The sequence below is a fragment of the Oryza glaberrima genome, chromosome 11 (assembly GCF_000147395.1).
Source record: "Oryza glaberrima chromosome 11, OglaRS2, whole genome shotgun sequence".
Taxonomy (NCBI): Eukaryota; Viridiplantae; Streptophyta; class Magnoliopsida; order Poales; family Poaceae; genus Oryza; species Oryza glaberrima.
The window spans coordinates 5,607,044-5,625,386 of record NC_068336.1 but is presented as its reverse complement, the minus strand read 5'-3'; the positions used below and the strand labels follow the sequence as shown (position 1 = coordinate 5,625,386).

General features: G+C 39.2%; 1 protein-coding gene across 8 annotated transcripts in view; it reads left to right on the top strand.

Annotated features, from left to right (window-relative positions):
- Positions 1-6,316: 6,316 nt before the first annotated feature.
- The window catches only part of LOC127754325 (disease resistance protein RGA2-like), a 28,752-nt gene continuing 16,725 nt past the window's right edge, over positions 6,317-18,343 (top strand). For 3 of the 8 annotated variants that reach the window (XM_052279813.1, XM_052279812.1, XM_052279811.1), the window contains exons 1-4: positions 6,317-6,704; positions 6,946-8,094; positions 8,537-11,314; positions 11,738-11,780. In XM_052279813.1, coding sequence (XP_052135773.1) covers positions 6,414-6,704; positions 6,946-8,094; positions 8,537-11,314; positions 11,738-11,749 — 4,230 coding nt within the window. In that variant the 5' untranslated portion in view covers positions 6,317-6,413 and the 3' untranslated portion in view covers positions 11,750-11,780. Of the gene's footprint in view, positions 6,705-6,945; positions 8,095-8,536; positions 11,315-11,737; positions 15,669-16,476; positions 17,468-18,343 lie in introns of those variants that run through there. The other 5 variants (XM_052279810.1, XM_052279809.1, XM_052279808.1 and 2 more) reach the window with 5 other exon arrangements.

Sequence of the window (18,343 nt, the reverse complement as noted above, 5' to 3'; positions counted from 1 at the left end):
ATTACAGTTGCGTTCATTTTGTGAATGTTTTGAAGAAAATGTTGTACTATAAATTCTGATAAACGATTTGCTTTCAGTTTTTTTTCAATTCAAGAATAATTTCATAAGGATACACATCACATACTCATGCTAACTAGTTTCAGCGGTGAGTGTGTGTATGTGTCCCCTTCCAGGATCATCAGGAGCAGATTAAGGAGATTTTATGCCCTGGTATTTATCTCTGGCTTTGCAGCCTGCCTTTTCGAATGACCATGAGGATCTTAACAGTATTTCTAAATTTGAGTCTCTAAATTTCTATTTAACCAGAAAATATACAGTGCAACCGAAAAAATTACTATCGGATCGGAAAATATTATATCTAATGCCTTTTAAAGAAAACTTAATTAAGTTCTCTCTTTTGCTATTAAATTACACATGATCAGTGAGATGCCCTATGCACCAATTGCTGGTGGCATTATTTATAGGGACCTGACCGCGTTCCCTCATCCATCCTTAAATTCACTATAGTCTAGCTTTAGTCAAATAACGGATAAAGGGTAGATTATCCGAGCATCATATCGGGTCGTACAAAGCATGTCTAGCCTTTGGTATAATAGAAATAGCTTATGCGTAACACCTTAGCCCCATTTGTAGCATAGTATGGCACATTGTTTAAGAACACTTTCGTTTAGCAACTCGGGTGAGATTTTCCACGGCACAAAAAAAACTATAAAGGTCATTAGGGAGTGATTACGTAACTATTAACCATTGTATATTTGTTTTATTTTTTTTAAAGAAACTTCTATATACAAATATTTTTACACAAAATGCATTGTTTAGCAGTTTAGAAAGCGCAATCATGGAGAATGAGGGACTTGCTCACCCAAGTGTTCTAGAAGTGGTTGTGGTAATGGTGGTAAGATATGTGCTATGCGTACCCATAAGTTCGTAGTATGTAGAATAGTGGTAAAGATTTCACAGTTCCACAGTAATTTTAGTTACAATCTATGTGTTCCTACGGTAATTGCAATGAAATCATAACCAATATTGAAAGCAATCCCAAATATTTTTTAAGATCTCTGAAGTTTAAAATAGAATCAAATATTATCTCAACTATAACCCATTCGAAATTGAATATTAACTTTACTCTCATATCTTTTTTTACAGAACATCAAAATAGGATGCCCAAGCATATGCACGGGCTGCCTTCCTATTTTTTTATAATGATGTTAAAAATATATTTGTATATCTATTATATAAGTAAAAGTCATTAAACTTTCTACAAACACTCTCATGCCACCATGTGGCACTCTACAAATATTCCTATGCCGCCACATGGCTCTCTAATAAATTTAGAGAAATTAAAAAAAATCTAACCGTCAGTTTCCATTTAATCTGGTGAACCCATTATTTTTAACCATTAGATCTATAATAAAAATAACTAATTAAATTTATCCTTAAAAGGCCCACATACATGCCCCACATCGTACGTGCATGAACGTACGTACTTCATGCACGGGCCCCACGTTCCTCTTTTCTTTTTTTCTCTTTTTCATGCACATGAGATAAAAACTGAATTAATTATTCTATAATGTATTATGTGTTTTATTTATTCATATATTATTAGAGAATAAATATTAAATATATTATTTTGACACTGTATCATTGTCATTTATCTCCCACTTTAGACTTCGTTCAATCAAGCTCATTGCGTGAGCTTATCCAGGGTACGCAGAATGGTGCAAGTCATTAGCACATGATTAATTGATTATTAAATATAAAAAATGGAAATAAATTTATTTTTTTTAAAAAAACTGTTATATAAAACATATTTGCAATACACGCACCACGTAATATACCATTTAGTAGTTCGGAAAACATGCTCGATATAAATAAGTGAGTAGCCAATCCGATAAGCACTTTAGAACATAGCCTTAAATGTATTATTTAGGTAGTAAAACATTAATATATAATATACAATATATTTTTATACTTGGTCAATCATAGCCTAAAATATCAAACTTATGTCCTCACTGATCCCCATGTATGTAAGTTCTATATATAAGCCACTATCGATTGCTAAATAATATTATTTACAACATATCCATGCACAATGCACCTAAAAATTAGCTGATATCCAATGAGCACGTGTGTCATCCAGCACCGAAGATAAATGGCGATACTAAGTGCACAACCATCAACAAACTATAGAGTAAGTAGATGATGCAAACAATATATAGTTGACTACAAGTAGATTACAACTATGAGTAATACCATTCCTACACTTCTACAAACGCTCCTAACATATCACGTTATACTCTAATAAATTAGAAAGAATCTACGAAAAGTTATATAAAAAAGTAAACATCATCCATCAATTTACACTTAAATCGATGATCCATTATTTTCAACCATTAAATTAAATTAGATATATGAAAGTAATCCCTCTTTCCTAAAAACCATATAATCTATCTCTACATACGTACACAACTCTATATAATTACATACACAAGAGATATAAAAAGAAAAAAAAAGGAAGAGTGTGTGTATATGATTCGTCCCATCTGGTAGTTTTCTCTTTCTTTCCAGCTCTAAGATTTTCCCAAATTAAGGATATATAAACATAGCAACCACTCCTAGCGAGGTGGTAAAACAGGCCATATTGCGGCGCTACCTCACGCCACCCATTGCTTCACGCTCATCCCATCATTTTTTTTGAAAGTATTTTTTTACTAACAATATAAAAGTCAATAATATGAGATCATATAAATATGTGCAGATGCACCCTATGAATACACATATGGCACCATATCCCTATGTTAGAGAAATATTTATTCAGAAAACGGAAAAAACAAGAGGACAGCTAGACCATGCATGGGATCCCGTGGGAACGGGATACCCTTCCGCGTCGCTAGGGCCCCCACCACCCACGTCACTAGGGCCCCCATCATCGGCTTCTTCTCACATAGCGTTCTACTGATTACTCGTGGCTGTGTTGCTAGCTACATGCATGCATGTGACGTGGCTGTGTTGCTAGCTGCATGCATGCATGCGACGTGGCATGCGAGTTGATACCTGATACCAAAGCTAGTATCTGATACCAGGCTCGATACCAATAATAGGTATCATTCAGCATCAATTCACGTACATGGTACCTGATACTCAGGTGGTATCAGGTATCATGTACCTTGATACCTGGTACCTGATACTCAGGTGATATCAGGTATCATGTACCTTGATACCTAGTATTAGGTATGGTACCTATAGGTATCAGACTGATCTAGGTACTAGGTACCTGATACCCAAATACTCGATACCTGGTATCGATCTAGGTACTAGATACCTGATACCCAAATACTCGATACCTGGTACTCGGTACCAGATTTGGTACATATGGGAATAATGCTGATCTAGGTACCAAGTATCTCAATGGTACCCATGATATTAGTCGGAACAATCTAGGTTGGTCGATACACAGTATCATCCCGATATTCATCAGTACCAGGCTGATATCGATTAGTATCATGTTGTGCTCTCCATGCAGCAAGTGTGAGACTCCAGGATATATCTGCAACCATACTTGCTGCGTCAATGGGCCTGATACCTTAGTATAATAGTATTAATTAGACCTGGTACATGTGAGTGTCATGCATGATACCTAGGTACCATAAATGGCCACGGCTCTTTCCTGCAGGCCCAGCTAACATGCATGTGAGCACCTCATACGCGTGTCCTACGACTAAGGGAAGAAGTCACGTCCACATTGATGCTACAAAAGCCCAACAAGCTCATCACGTGGGGAGCCCATCGACTTGCATATGAGGCAGGCCCAACAAGCTCATAACGTGGGGAGCACATCAGACATCTTGCATATGAGGCAGGCATCAGCGACATGACGATTCGCTCTTATTAATCGTCCCGTGTTGACGGGATACCGTTTTGTAGCTTTTCTGAAAAAACAAACGTATGTACAGGAAACTACTATTCGCTAGAAAATAAACACACATATCACTACATTATATCTATTTTCATGTCACCCTCATCCAAATAGTTTTAACAAATTAGCTCAAATTCCAACACATATGAACCCCCGCATACATGCATAGGTGAATTATACTTCCTCCGTTTCACAATGTAAGTCATTCTAGCATTTTTCACATTCATATTGATATTAATGAATCTAGATAGATATATGTCTAGATTCATTAATATCAATATGAATTGAGAAAATGCTAGAATGAAACGGAGGGAGTATGTATAATACAAGAAAAAAAATCAAAACTTATATTAACTTGTAAGTTAGCAAAGGATAACTGTGTGAGCAAATTTTTTTACGCGGTCCTCATCACTGAAGCTATTAGATAGTCAAATGATCAACCCTGCTATTTTTTTTAAAAAGAATATCTATACTACTGAAATTTAGTACTGTTGATTAACACCTAAAACAATTTTTGTCTACTCTATACTATAAATCAACGCAAGACACAAAAAAAAACTTTTTTATCACCTCCATATTCTTTCACTTATTCCATAAAAGATGCCAAGTATGGATCTCAACTGGCTACATTGCAGTAATTATATAGGAGTATGCATTATTCGGTTAAGGTGGTCTGAGTAAGATGTTACCGTTGACAATAATGTTTAACTGGCCTGCTACTTACCAATAAAATTATGTTACCGTTGAGGAGCACGACTATATCAATGCGGGTTCCATGAATCAAGGCATTAGAGAAAAATCCTTAGCGGCTATAATCAGCTTCACTCGATTGTCAGAGGAGCATTCATATATAAGTTTAATTGTTTTATCCTATTAATTGATAGAAGCGGTATTTTTAAATATTTATATATAGATTTGGACCTGTGAGACATGGGCACTTGGGTATGATGTAGAGATTAACTTTTTATGTTATTAATGATGTATTGGGTTTTTTTTGAGACAGCTTCAATTCCATCGATTAAAAAGACACTCATACTTCAAAACAATGATAATAAGTTACGGTGAATGGTGAATTTACATATAATTGGGATAAAGTGATTTTTGGTTGGATATGATAGCTATTATGATCATTTACTACATATCAAAATCAATGGTCTATTTCTTACAGTGAATTTGGCGAGATATGGTTTCTTTTAGTATTCTTTTTATAGGCAATAAATAAATTGCCCGCGTATTTATGCGGGCTTCCTTCCTAATTGATTAAAAAAATAGATCTTTTAGTATTAAACTTTGTAGACTACTAAAAATTAATGGTCCAAGAAAACAATTTAACTGCTTATATTCATGTAGAACGAAAAGTAATTTAACTCCAATGGAGTAAAATTTTTTTTTACAAAACAAGATGTTAACGGTGTGGGGAGTCAATGATGTCCACGTAGGGAGTAGGTACGCTGTCAAGAACGTGGTCCAGCGCAGTTGACTGACTGGGCTCTCTCCATGGGTTGCTTTAGATCCACCAGCAAATTTGGTTGCCCCGTCACGTGGTCCAGAGCAGGAGTTGACTGACTGGGCTCTCTCCATCGGTTGCTTTAGATCCACCAGCAAATTTGGTTGTCCGTCACATCGAACGTAAAGTATTAAATATTAATAAAAAAAATAATTAAACAGTTTGCGTGTAAATTGCGAGACGAATCTTTTAAGTCTAATTGCGCCATGATCTAATAATGTGGTGCTCAGTAAACATTTGCTAATGACGGATTAATTAGACATAATAAATTCATCTCGCAGTTTACATGCGGATTATGTAATTTGTTTTTGTTATTAGTCTACGTTTAATATTTCAAATGTGTGTCTGTATATTTGATGTGACCAGAGAAATTTTTTTCAAGCCAAGTGACCGGTTATTGATAGTACTTCCACCATTCTAATAAAAATATATGACTCAACGACTCCTAACACAAAGACAAAAAAAAATCGATCATCTCGATGCATGCAAGTAATATGATTGGGGTTCGGTGGTATATGATTTAAAACAAATCAATTTTATAGGACCAAAATATGCTAAATTAATATATATAAAAGTGATTACGAGGAAGTACTGCCTCTCGTTGAAACTTGGAAGTTAGACTAATTTTAAGTCGATTCTATATAGCTCAACTGATTAGATTTCTCATACTGAAGTTTGTAACTTGGTATTGGTATTGGATGCTTGTATTTACTGTTATTTATTCTTTTTAGTGATAAACAACATACTCATCATTAGTGATACGTCTGTAATGATTTTATTAATTTTAAAATATATCGGTTCAGTTTTTTTAGCGGTGTTTACAGGGATAGAATGTGGTGTTTAGGTTTATAAAGACGAGTGTCCACACATTGTGACTTGTGAGTGCGGCTCTATCTTCTCTGCAAATCCTGCTGGTTGCGTCCAGACTCCAACTAGATAGTCTGAGGCCCGGATAATCAGCGAGATCGAGAGCCACGAGCAGGAGCAGCCATGGCTGCTGTCGGAGGTATGCTTGCCTCTGCTGTTATCAAGGAGACGATGGGAAAGTTGGGTTCTGCCATAGGAGGTGAGGTCAAACTGCACTGGAACTTCAAGAGGGATCTGGAGGAATTGAAGGACATGCTGGAATCCATTGAAGCGGTGCTGGACGACGCAGAGAAGCGGTCCATTAAAGAGAAAGAGGTGCGTCTGTGGTTGATGCGGCTCAAGGACGCCTCCGATGACATCTCCGACATGGTTGATGAGTTTGAGACTACAACTTCTAGACAGGCTGCACGAAAGGTATACATATTAGATCTGTGAAATCGACTGTGTTTTGGTCTTTCTTCTCTCTCTCTCTCTCTCTCTCTCTTTTTCTCCTTCCCGGGTCATCTGTCTGCATATCTTCCAACAGAGTCCTTGATTTAGTTTTTTTTTTAATTTTTTCAGAAGAAGCAATCCTCTGATCTGTACATTTGAGATATTAGCTTATCGTTACCCTTACTTTTTTATATGTATTAATATCTTAATGGATTTTTTTCAGCCGTTTATTAAAATCTTCCGTGTTGCCAAAACTACAAAGATTAACATGGCTCACAAGATGAAGAAGATGAGACTTAAACTAAAAACTATTACAGAACAACATCACAATTTCAGTTTCAAGCAAGGGTCTTGCTCCAGTGAGCAGCAAGTTCCAGACAAACGGGAAACATCATCCAATCAGGACGAACAATTCATCGTAGGGAGGAACGAAGAAATGGGTTTTATATTGTCTTGTATATCCCAGAGCAACAAGAACAAGACCACAATACTCCCTATATATGGCATGGGAGGCATAGGCAAGACGACCTTAGCAAGAATGGTTTTCAGGAATGCCCAATTCAAAGACTACTCCCAGGTATGGGTCTATGTATCCCAGACTTTTGACTTGAAAAAAATTGGCAATTCTATAATATCAGAAGTAACGAAAAAGGAGAGTCAATTGACTACAAAGCAAATGATACATACTTTCCTTAGAGATCAACTCTGTGACCAAAAAATTCTGATTGTTTTAGACGACCTGTGGGAGAATGATGATTCTGAATTAAAAGAGCTGAGGAATATGCTAAAACATATTGGCAACGATACAACTGAGGTGATTGCCATAGTAACCACACGTGACAGAGAAATTGCAGATAAGTTTTGTACCATTAAACCTTACGAGCTTCCTCCCTTGACTGATGACATGTGTTGGACTATAATAAAACAAAAGGTTAATTTCGAAGCTAGGCCTGACAAAGATCGATTGGAGTGGGTAGGAAGGGAGATTGCATTTAAATGTGGAGGTGTGGCATTAGCAGCTGAAGCACTAGGGCACATGTTGCGATCCATAGCGATACATAAATGGGAGTCAGTGAGAGACAGCAATATCTGGAATGAATTCAGTTCGGATGATAGATTGAACGAGCATCACAAGGTGATTTCATCCTTGATGTTAAGCTACAACAGCATGCCTCCATATTTGAAATTATGCTTTGCCTATTGTGCAACATTTACAAAAGGTCACGAGATAGTCAAAGATGATCTGATTTATCAATGGATATCGCTTGGTTTTGTCCAGCCACTAGGCATCTTCTCTGATTGGGAGAATGGTGAGAATTGTATTAGTCATCTTGTGGGGATGTCCTTCCTTCAATATGCAAAGTCACCTTCGGTGAGTAACTGCTTACCTATACATTTACAGAGTTTTCATTATTTTCTTCGACCTACAGTAGGGAAATTCAAACACTATATAGCAATTTCTCCAACCAAAAGTAACTGCACTGCTGACATCCATACTCGTCCTTTGTTTCAATACGTATGCTGAGTTTAAACTTGACTTAACTTGACTTTGGTTGCATGCAGTGATTGATATCACTATACTGCATGTTGTTAAATGTTCTCAGAATTATCCTTAACTGTTTGCATTGTACTGAATTTTGATAAATAAAAGCATGTAAGGGCACATCCCCATGATGGATTAATTAGAATCCTCCTTCATAATTGTGTAGTTTGTTCAGCAAATAAATTGACACATAAAACAACTGGAATATTTCCCCAAAACAAAAGGAAAACTAGAATATGTAAATCTGATGCTGTAAGTTCTTTTTCTGCAGACTCTTCCTGTGCATCATGAGGATGTCACATTGTTGACCATGCATGACCTGGTGCATGATTTAGCAAGATATGTCATGGGCGATGAAATTTTTGATGCTAGCAAACAAGGCAGCACTGGGAGATGCAGATACCATTTTGCATTGCTTAATAATGATTTTAAGCCACTGAAGTCATTCACGCATTCTCCTATGAAGATAAGGGCGTTGCGTTTTCTGGAAAGTGGAGAAAATGTGCGCGGTGATGCTTCATCTTCATCTGCTAAGTACCTGTGCTTTCTGGTCTGTGGCAAAACCAGGCTTTACAATTATGTATTTTCTTCTGCTAAGTACCTGCGTGTTTTGGATTTAAGCAAGTGCTGTATAAGAAAGTTGCCAAAATCCATTGGTCACTTGAAGCAGTTGAGATATCTTAATGCTCCAGGAGTTCAACAAGAAAATATTCCCCGTTATATCACCAATCTCTCGAAACTAATCTACCTCAGTCTTCGTGGATCTTCAGCAATCTTGACACTACCAGAGTCTATTGGAGGAATGGATGGTCTGATGTACCTTGATTTGTCAGGTTGTTCAAGAATAAAAAAACTACCACGGTCATTTGGCAATCTAAAAAAAATAGTTCATCTGGATTTGTCAAGTTGCTCTCGTCTTAAAGGACTATCAGAATTCTTGGAGAGTCTCACCAATCTTAAGTATTTGAACTTATCATACTGCCAAAATATTGGAGACCTACCTGGGGCATTGGGTAAGCTTTCAGAAATGGTATATTTGAACTTATCAAGCTGCTCATACATTGAAGGGAGGTTTGAACTAGAGGTTTTGAGCACCCTCACCAAACTCGAGTACTTAATTATGTCATCCCAGTCGTCTGGTATCAAAAGGCTGCCTGAAGCTTTGAGCAGCTTCATTAATCTCAAGTATTTAGACTTGTCAGGTTTTGAGAAATTAGAAGAACTGCCAACATCATTTGAGAATCTGAAAAGTTTGATGCATCTTGATTTGTCACATTGTCGTCAGGTTAAGGGTATACCAGAAGCCTTGGGAGGCCTTACCAATCTCCGATATCTAAATTTATCACATTGCTGCAACATTTTCGACAACGACAGGAATATCAGACAGAAGGTAGAAGCCATCGGTAATCTCAACAAACTCCAGTATTTAAACTTAGCAAGCTTACGGGATGAAAATGTTCGTGATTCAACATATATCGATTTCTTCGAATGTATCAATACCCTTGCGAACCTAGAGCATCTGGACTTGTCCAATAACAGAAATCTATATAAAGTACCTGACTGTTTTGGCAAGCTCAGAAAGCTATATACACTAAACCTGACTGGCTGCAGAAATCTAAGGACAATACCAGCAAGTATAGGCCAAAATGATAGCCTGAAGTTTGTACATACCAATGCTTGTCCTTATCTGGGGAGCTCCACGTTGTGTCTGTTGAACAAAAGTTCAACCTCGCTGCCACACGTGGTGGTTCAAGCTAATGATTACGGTTCTAGTAGCAACGTTGCTCTCCTTCAGGATGTAAATACTCCTAAGTTGAAAATATGCTGTCTTGAAAATGTAAAGTCCATCAAAGAGGTCCAGATATTTAAACTGATGGAAAAGCAAAGAATTATACATTTGAAATTGAAGTGGAATGAAGATGCTGAGAGGTTTATGGAGGACAGGGAAGTGTTGGGAAAGCTAGTTCCACCGACAACTGTAAAGGAGTTTAAGATAGTAGGTTATAACTGTGCCAAGTTCCCAGCCTGGCTAACGGGCATTGATTTGCATCTCCCTAATCTGGTTTGTATAACCATTGCATCTCTGCCCAAATGCATCAACCTACCACCACTTGGCAAATTACCTAATCTGAAAGAGCTGACTCTTATCGGAATGAAGAGCATCACAAGAATTGATGGTCATCTATGTGGCGGCCCAAGGTCATTTTCTAGACTGGAGTGTTTCTCTGTATACGATATGGAAAGCCTAGAAGTGTGGAACACAACATACTCCTATGGTCGTGATGTTTCGAGATTCATGTTCCCCAACCTTCGAAAATTGTGTGTAAGTACATGCCCCAAGCTGAGGCTTACACCATGTCTACCTACGGCTGAGGAGTGGGAAATTAAGGACAGTGATGGTGTCATATCCTCGTGGGAAGTAACTGTGCCAGACACCGGTGTATCCTGCTCCTCTCCTCCAGTGACTACTTTAAAAGTCATATCCTGCAAGGTGCCTCTGCACGACTGGAGCTTACTTCACCACCTCCTACCCCTTAAAGGTTTAAGCATTGAGAATTGCAATGATCTGACAATCCCAGTAGAGGTCATGACTGCCCCCTCCTCCCTCCGGTTGATGACTCTGGAAAGCAATGACCAGGCACAGATTTCAGATTGTCAGCTGATCATGCCTCTTAAGGCATTGGAGGTAGGCGGGTTTAAGTTGCAGGAATCGAAGGAGTACATCAAGCATCTCACCTCGCTACAGTCACTGTGTTTGCACCGATGTGAAAGCATGATGGAACTACCACGGTGGGTGGGAGACCTAAACTCCCTCCAAGAATTTCGCATCTTGGACTGCCCAAACCTGAGTGACTTGGAAGAGAGCATGGGACGCCTCACCTCTCTCAGGAAACTTGATATCAGGTTTTGTAAAAGCATCAAGTCATTGCCAGAGGGCATACAGAAACTCACCAACCTCGAATATCTAGAAATTCGTTTCTGTCCTGAATTAAAGCGGTGGTGTGAATTAGGGGATAACAGGAGGAAACTCTCCCATGTGAAAGAAAAGGTATGTGTCCTACAAAACTATCTGCCTTCATGCTCTTATTTTGAACTTACTACTCTTCCGCTCGAGAGTTCTTAATGCTCTTATTTCGCACTTACCACTCTTCCGCTCGAGAGTTCATTGTGTTTTTTTTCCAGGATTCGCTGATGTGTATTTTTCATATATTCTGCCTTCAAAATTTCTCCTTTTGTTTTGAAAATGCTGGATTTTAGAACTAACTGACATTCAATAATCTTTTAAAAGATCAATAATATTTAGTGCCTCTCTGCCAACACAAAGGTAAAAGGAACATCTTATCGATTTCTTAAGTCATAACCAATTTTCCAAATCTGATCAAAACATCTCCCACATGTGTAATGCTTTAATTTCTTTCATGTGAACTACATTTTTTCAATCTAATGAATTTATTGTCTTCTTGTTCTGCAGTTCATTTGGTAGTATTAGCAAGCTACTTCCTTCGTTTCACAATGTAAGTCATTCTAGCATTTTCCACATTTATATCGATGTTTTTTTTCGATAATGGATTATATTAACCCGGCCTCTACACCTTAGAAGGTGTACACAGCCCAAACCACAATCAAGAGTACATAAGACTCCACCCATTACATGGGGATACTGTTGACAGAAAACACGTGGCCTGGGAGATCTGCTTAACTCCAGTGCAGGTCCAAAGCTCGCCTTCGGATATATTAGCGTGCCAGTTGATTTGATCTTGTAATCAACAAGAAATAGAAGCAAAGAAACCGTAGTTAAATCTATAAATGATAGCCGATTAGCTAGATGCCGATGACATATTATTTATCTTTGGGCCGATGTCATCTATGTATCGATCGGCAGTAATGAATAAGTAAAGAAGAACTAAATCTACTCGATCGGCTATAGATATTAACGATATATATATTCCTTATATCGATGTATACTTAAATCAAGTGATTGGGATAGATCGGTCATCATGCCGAGACAGTATAAATCACTTAGATCGAAATATATGTCAATAACAAGACTATATATGTTTATAGCATAGCCGATCAAATAGATCTAGCATGTATCGGCTAGTACTCTGATACTACTCTATATCAAGATATTAAAGCAATTATAGTATATTGAGCAAAAGCCTAACATATTTAGATACATCAATATCTTAATATAAAGAGCAGATTTAACATGTCAGTAAGGCATATAGAACAAATGAAGTTAAATCAGATACGATCGGCTGAAACTCCGATGCTATTCTAATTGGTAACTAGAAGGCATGACAGAGATTGATATTCTAAGCACGACTTAATAGATCAAACTTAACTGATGCAGCATTAAGTATGAAAAGAAGAACAATATCTAGACAATCAAGCCGCTAGAAGTTTCATAGAGTGGTGGACATCTTATATAATCCAAACCAACATCGATATCTAACCCAATCAGCGGCCGTCTGTTAATAGATATTAGCCGATTGTGGGTTAGATGGCGATATTGCTAGAGATTATGTAAGATATATGATAACTCGACGAATTACATCAACAAGATTAGAGTATCGTAAAGATGGAAGCACTAATCCCGAGAACGCAATCCATCATAACGAATTTTACCTCTTGTTGAAGATGGAAATCGATGCAGCTCAACCCGAAAGCAGGAACTCGTCGAAATAAAACTAAAGCAAAATTAAAGGGTGGCGATGCGCCGAGATTGTGTTGAACGTGTGTGTTATCCTTTTTTACATAGGGCTCGGGGTCTATTTATACCCGAGGATTACAAGATATGCCCATACCGGACACGACCATTATCTCTAACAAACTCTAAGATATCATAAGTCTTTGCGGCAGACTTTCGCCCACATTTATCTATAAGGAATTTACATAAAATATCCTAATTAATAGATACAATTGCCTTCCCAGGACTCTATCCATGCGTGGCAATCATCTTGAAGTACATTAACTTGAACCCGATGTTGCGCACAAGTCGTATTGTCGGAATCGGCTATATCGGCTTATTTAGCTTGACTCAGACTCAGCCGATCTTGTCGTAGCCGATCTGGACTTCAGCCGATTCCTGCCCTGTTTTCAAACTCGATCTCCGCTTCCGACTTTGCTTCGATCTAATCTTCTCTCCAACGCTGATGTTACCAAATTTGGTTGTTAACAGATACCAAATAAAAGTTTAACAAAACGGTTAAAGAAGAACAACAGTCTAAGCCTCAATTCTTCTTCTAAAGTTCCAACCACAGGTAGAAAAGAACTCCATCACTCTCTTCTCCAGGAAACTGCATTTGGCTTGAACTTCCTCTCCCTCATCTTCTTTAGGAAGCAAAGACCAAAAGCCTTGCCCAATGAGTTGCTTTGAAAATCACCTACAAGAAAGATATGTGATTGTGACCGTTAAAGACCATGTCATTCCTAGTGAGCCACAAAGCCCAACAAATTGCCGCTATACCAATCCACATTTGTCTTTTGAGTCTAGGTTCAACACCATGCAACCAATTCCCAAACATGTGAGTAGTGTTCCGGGGTTGTCTAATTCCAAAGGTGAAAAACAACGTAGTCCATATGTATCTAGCAAAAACACAATTTATCGATGTTAATGAATCTAGACATATATATCTATCTAGATTCATTAACATCAATATGAATGTGGGAAATGTTAGAATGACTTACATTATAAAACGGAGGGAGTAGACAGTATCTACCACTTAACGTTCTGCAAAATCAAGAGCCTTAATCCACTTAAAAGATTTGAAGGAGGCTAAATGAGATTCATCAGTTCAAAGCAAGATCATCAGGATTATTACTGCCTGACAGATTTTTATGCTGGCTTCACGTCACATAACACTTTAATGCATCATGGAGTGTGATATTTTCTCCGAGTTCTGGTTGCAGTTTTTCCCATGGAAGTTGCACATTCTCATCTTATGTTGCAGTTCCATTTCTTGCGGTTCAACATCCACATCTGAGTTCAAACTAAATGGCTCAGACACGTGAGCAACTATACTTTGTAACTGAAGTCAACCATGGACCAATTTTTTCAGACTTACACAGTGGAACATCAACCATGGCCAATTTTTTCCACGTCTTGTTCTTTTTTTAGTGCAAATCCACGTCTTGTGCTAAATGTAGATTCTTGTTTTTCCACGTATCCGTGCTAAATGTAGATTCTTGTATAGAAAAACAGGATAATGGCCATTACAAGGACATTAGGATTTCTTTTTCAGCTATACAAATTTGACCGAATGAGCTTGTGGTCTTGTAGAGTGCATAGCCACCGTCTGATTGGGGCTCGCAGCTTCTACGATAATGTAGCTTAGTGGAAACTGTGTTAGTTTGACACGTTTGTTCTTTTTTTCTTCTCGTGCTAGCCATGCTGTTCTGCCCCCAACTGCAAGTTATTCAGGTGGCTAGTCTATCTATCTATCATATACTAAAAATTCTTTAATCTTCCTACAAACGCTCTCAAACCGCTACGTGGCTTCCTAAAAACACTCTTAATTTGCCACGTGGTACAACAAAAGAAGACGAGGACCCGCACATGCAGAGCATTCTTTTCCTACGGTAGTTAAAAGATACACCGATTGGTAACAAAGTTTCTAACAAATAGCAATTTTACGGTTTTTGGGGAGGTACCATTCTTTCTTTTTTGTAAATTTGGTACCTTTTGTTACCTAGATACTATAAAGTACCAAATTTAATATTAAATTTTTGGTACCTCATGGTACCTCCTCAGGGACTGTAAAATTGTTCGCTTTTTTTCTTTTGCAGTGAAAAGATATTTAGTGCACTTTTATGGTAATAAAGAATTTCTGCATGTTCCATGCACACATTCTCACATACTTATAGTTCTTCGTGGGCTTTATAAATAAATAAGAAAACTTTAAATAAATATAAATTATATATCCAATATACGATCCGTTTAAACCATTGTATATTTCAAGCAAATCAATAATTTATGATTCATTCATATTGACTATTTTCAAGAAAAAAATTGAAAATATACATTAACTTAAGCGTTTTTAGAGTTATATACATGCTTTTGAAAAGAATGCAAAAATATACATGTGCCGTGGAATGGAAACGTGGGACCAGTTGTTTGGCACTGCGTGAAGGTGCGGGACCATTAGCTGGAACAATCCCGCGTTGTGGATGAACAGTACCACGCCGGTCCCGCGGGTCAGCCGAGTGGCACCGCGAGACGGCTGCACACGACCGAGCCTCATGCATGCACGTCGTATTTCTTTGCATCTTGGCTGGTGTCGCATTGCTAGCCCGTGGAACTGTGCGGTATCGCGCAGCCAGCCCGCAAGATTTCCGCCGTGTCAAACACTCTATCCCGTGTTACCTGCCCGCGGCATGTATATAATTAAAAAACATGTATGGGTATATTTTCGTAATTGTTCTGGAAACATTTATACACTTAAAACAACATTAGAAATAATGTATAAAGTTATTACATGTTGGACCCACCTGTCATCTTGAGGCCTCCACAGAATTAAAGGAAATAGAAAAAATCTCATTGTAAATCAAATGCCAAACCATATTTTTGTTATTTAAATTGGTGTACACACTGGTGGAGAAAGCGTTTGTAGTCCCGGTTCGTAACCCCCCTTTAGTCCTGGTTTTCAAAACAGGACTACCAATCCGGGACTAAACATCGCTATCTTTAGTCCCGGGTGAAATAACCGATCTTTAGTCCCAACCGAGCTGACCTTTTTTTTTTCATGGCCCTGTTGCTGCTGCATGGTTTTTATATATATATAAACCATGCATATATATATATACATATATATATACATACATATATATATATATACATATATACATATATATATATATATATACATATATATATATATATATATAACTACTATATGGCGCTATAGGCGCCATGTATTAGATGGCACCAGACACACACAACCAACCACCCTGTCCCACCCCCACGCGCACTCAATTTAAACAGACCATGTAGTTAATTTTTAACTTAGCGACCCACCACCCCGCCCACCCCCATGCGAACTCGATCTGGCGCAAGCCCCACCCATAGTCCGAGTAAATTTTTAACTCGCGCAGCACCAAGATCCACCCACAGCCCACGCAAACTGATCTGGTGAAAGCTACACATTGAGTTATTTTTTAACTCGACGTACTGACTTTATCTGGTATATATATTACGGATTCCCATCGTAGAAACTGTCCACCCACTGTTTCCTCTCCCTCTCCACATTTTACGGATCGGTGACGGCTTGGCGACGAGGAGGAGCGGCAGCGGCGGCGGTTCGGGGACAAGGAGAACCAGCGTCGAGGAGCGGCGGTGGCACGTCAGGCCTGATAGCGTAGCATCCATGGCGGGCACGGCATCGACGGGCGGGATGCGAATCCAGCACGGCACGGCTGCGGGCGTGGCGTTGGCGGGCAGGAGGCGCTGCGGCTCCACCTCAACCGCCGACCGGCGGTGGGCGCGACGAAGGCGGATCCAGGACAACACGGTTGCGGGCGCGGCGACAACGGACGACTGTGGGCTGGAGGCGCGGCGGCTCCACCTCCATCGCTGATCGGCGGCGGGCACAACGTCGACGGATCCAGAGTGGCACTGCTGCGAGCGATGGCGACGGGCGACTACAGGTGGGAGGCGAGGTGGCGGCGCATCCGGCCACCGCTCCACGCCCCACGCGCGCGGATCCGGCGTGGATCTTGCACGGGTGACGGCGGGCGCGGCCGTGATGGGCAACTACGGGGAGGAGGCAAGGCGGTGGCGGATCCGGCCGCCGCTTCGCCCCCACGCGCACGGCGTGACCTCTGCGGCGGCGAGCTCGGATTTTGATGGATATGGAGGAGCGGTGTGCTCCGTCCCCACACGCACGACGCGACCACCACGACGTGCCGCCGTCGATGTCCGGAGCAAGCACCAACAAAAATTTAATTTATGCCATAGATTGTGAGGAAGTATATGTTGAGTCAAAGTTTTGTTGTCATACCAAGTTAATTTACTCTGTAAGGATAGCAAGCATATGATATATATGAAAAATGATTTGTAATGAATACATAGCGCTTGTTTTATTAAGAGAAATTATCGCACGAAAAAAGCCCTATTTTTTGGGCACCTCATCTAACCGTTTTATCATTTAACGCCGAATCAATACTCTCCAAGATCACGCATATTTTTTTAGAGAACTAAAAGTTATTTTTTAGCTACGTATTTAAGACATCATGTGGGTATTTTTATAACAATAAGTTATTTTTTAACTATTAAATCCAACGATTATAACATCACACAAATTTCTTGATTTAGTTTTTAACTACAATTACAAGATCTTACATCTACGAGTTAAATTTTAACTACGTATTTTCAGTCCCCGTATATGTGTCTGTACAACATCATGTTTTTTTAACTAATAAAATAAATGATTTTAACGTTAGTTATTATCACATTGATTCAAAGTTAATAGTTAACTCATCCATATTGTTTACGTAACTCCAAGTTAGATAAGTCACGCTGTAAAGTTAAATTTTAACTCCACAACGATGTCATCTCAACCCACCACCCAACTGTATCTAAGTTAAATTTTAACTCCACGCGAAGGTTGGTTGCCTTGGTGGTGGGGGAAGTTGTGAGTAGCGCTACGAAGCTTCGTAGCGCTAGGCATCTGTGTGTTTCCCACCAGGATGGTTGGGGGATGAAGAGATGGTGACATTGCTACTGCCAACGATCACGCCACCGCCTAGTGCAAGCTCTCCTTTGCCCATCACCGCTCACCGCTTGGGATACCCCATTCGCTGGAGGAGGATGGAGGTATTTGCCGGCCATCCGAGGCGCCGCCACCGTCGCGTCTCCTCACTGACGCCGACCATCCCATTCTCATCAGTCCATCGCCAGATCGACATCGTCGGGAATCTCCTCATTTGAGGTTGCTCTGGATCCTGAAGAAAGGGAACGAGGAAGAGAGAATTAGTTGGATATGGTGGGATGGTTGTTACTGACAGTATAAATACTTGTACTTTATTGTGCTTTATTGTGGTAAAAAAGTTGCTGGCATTACCATATGTGCAAGCACGG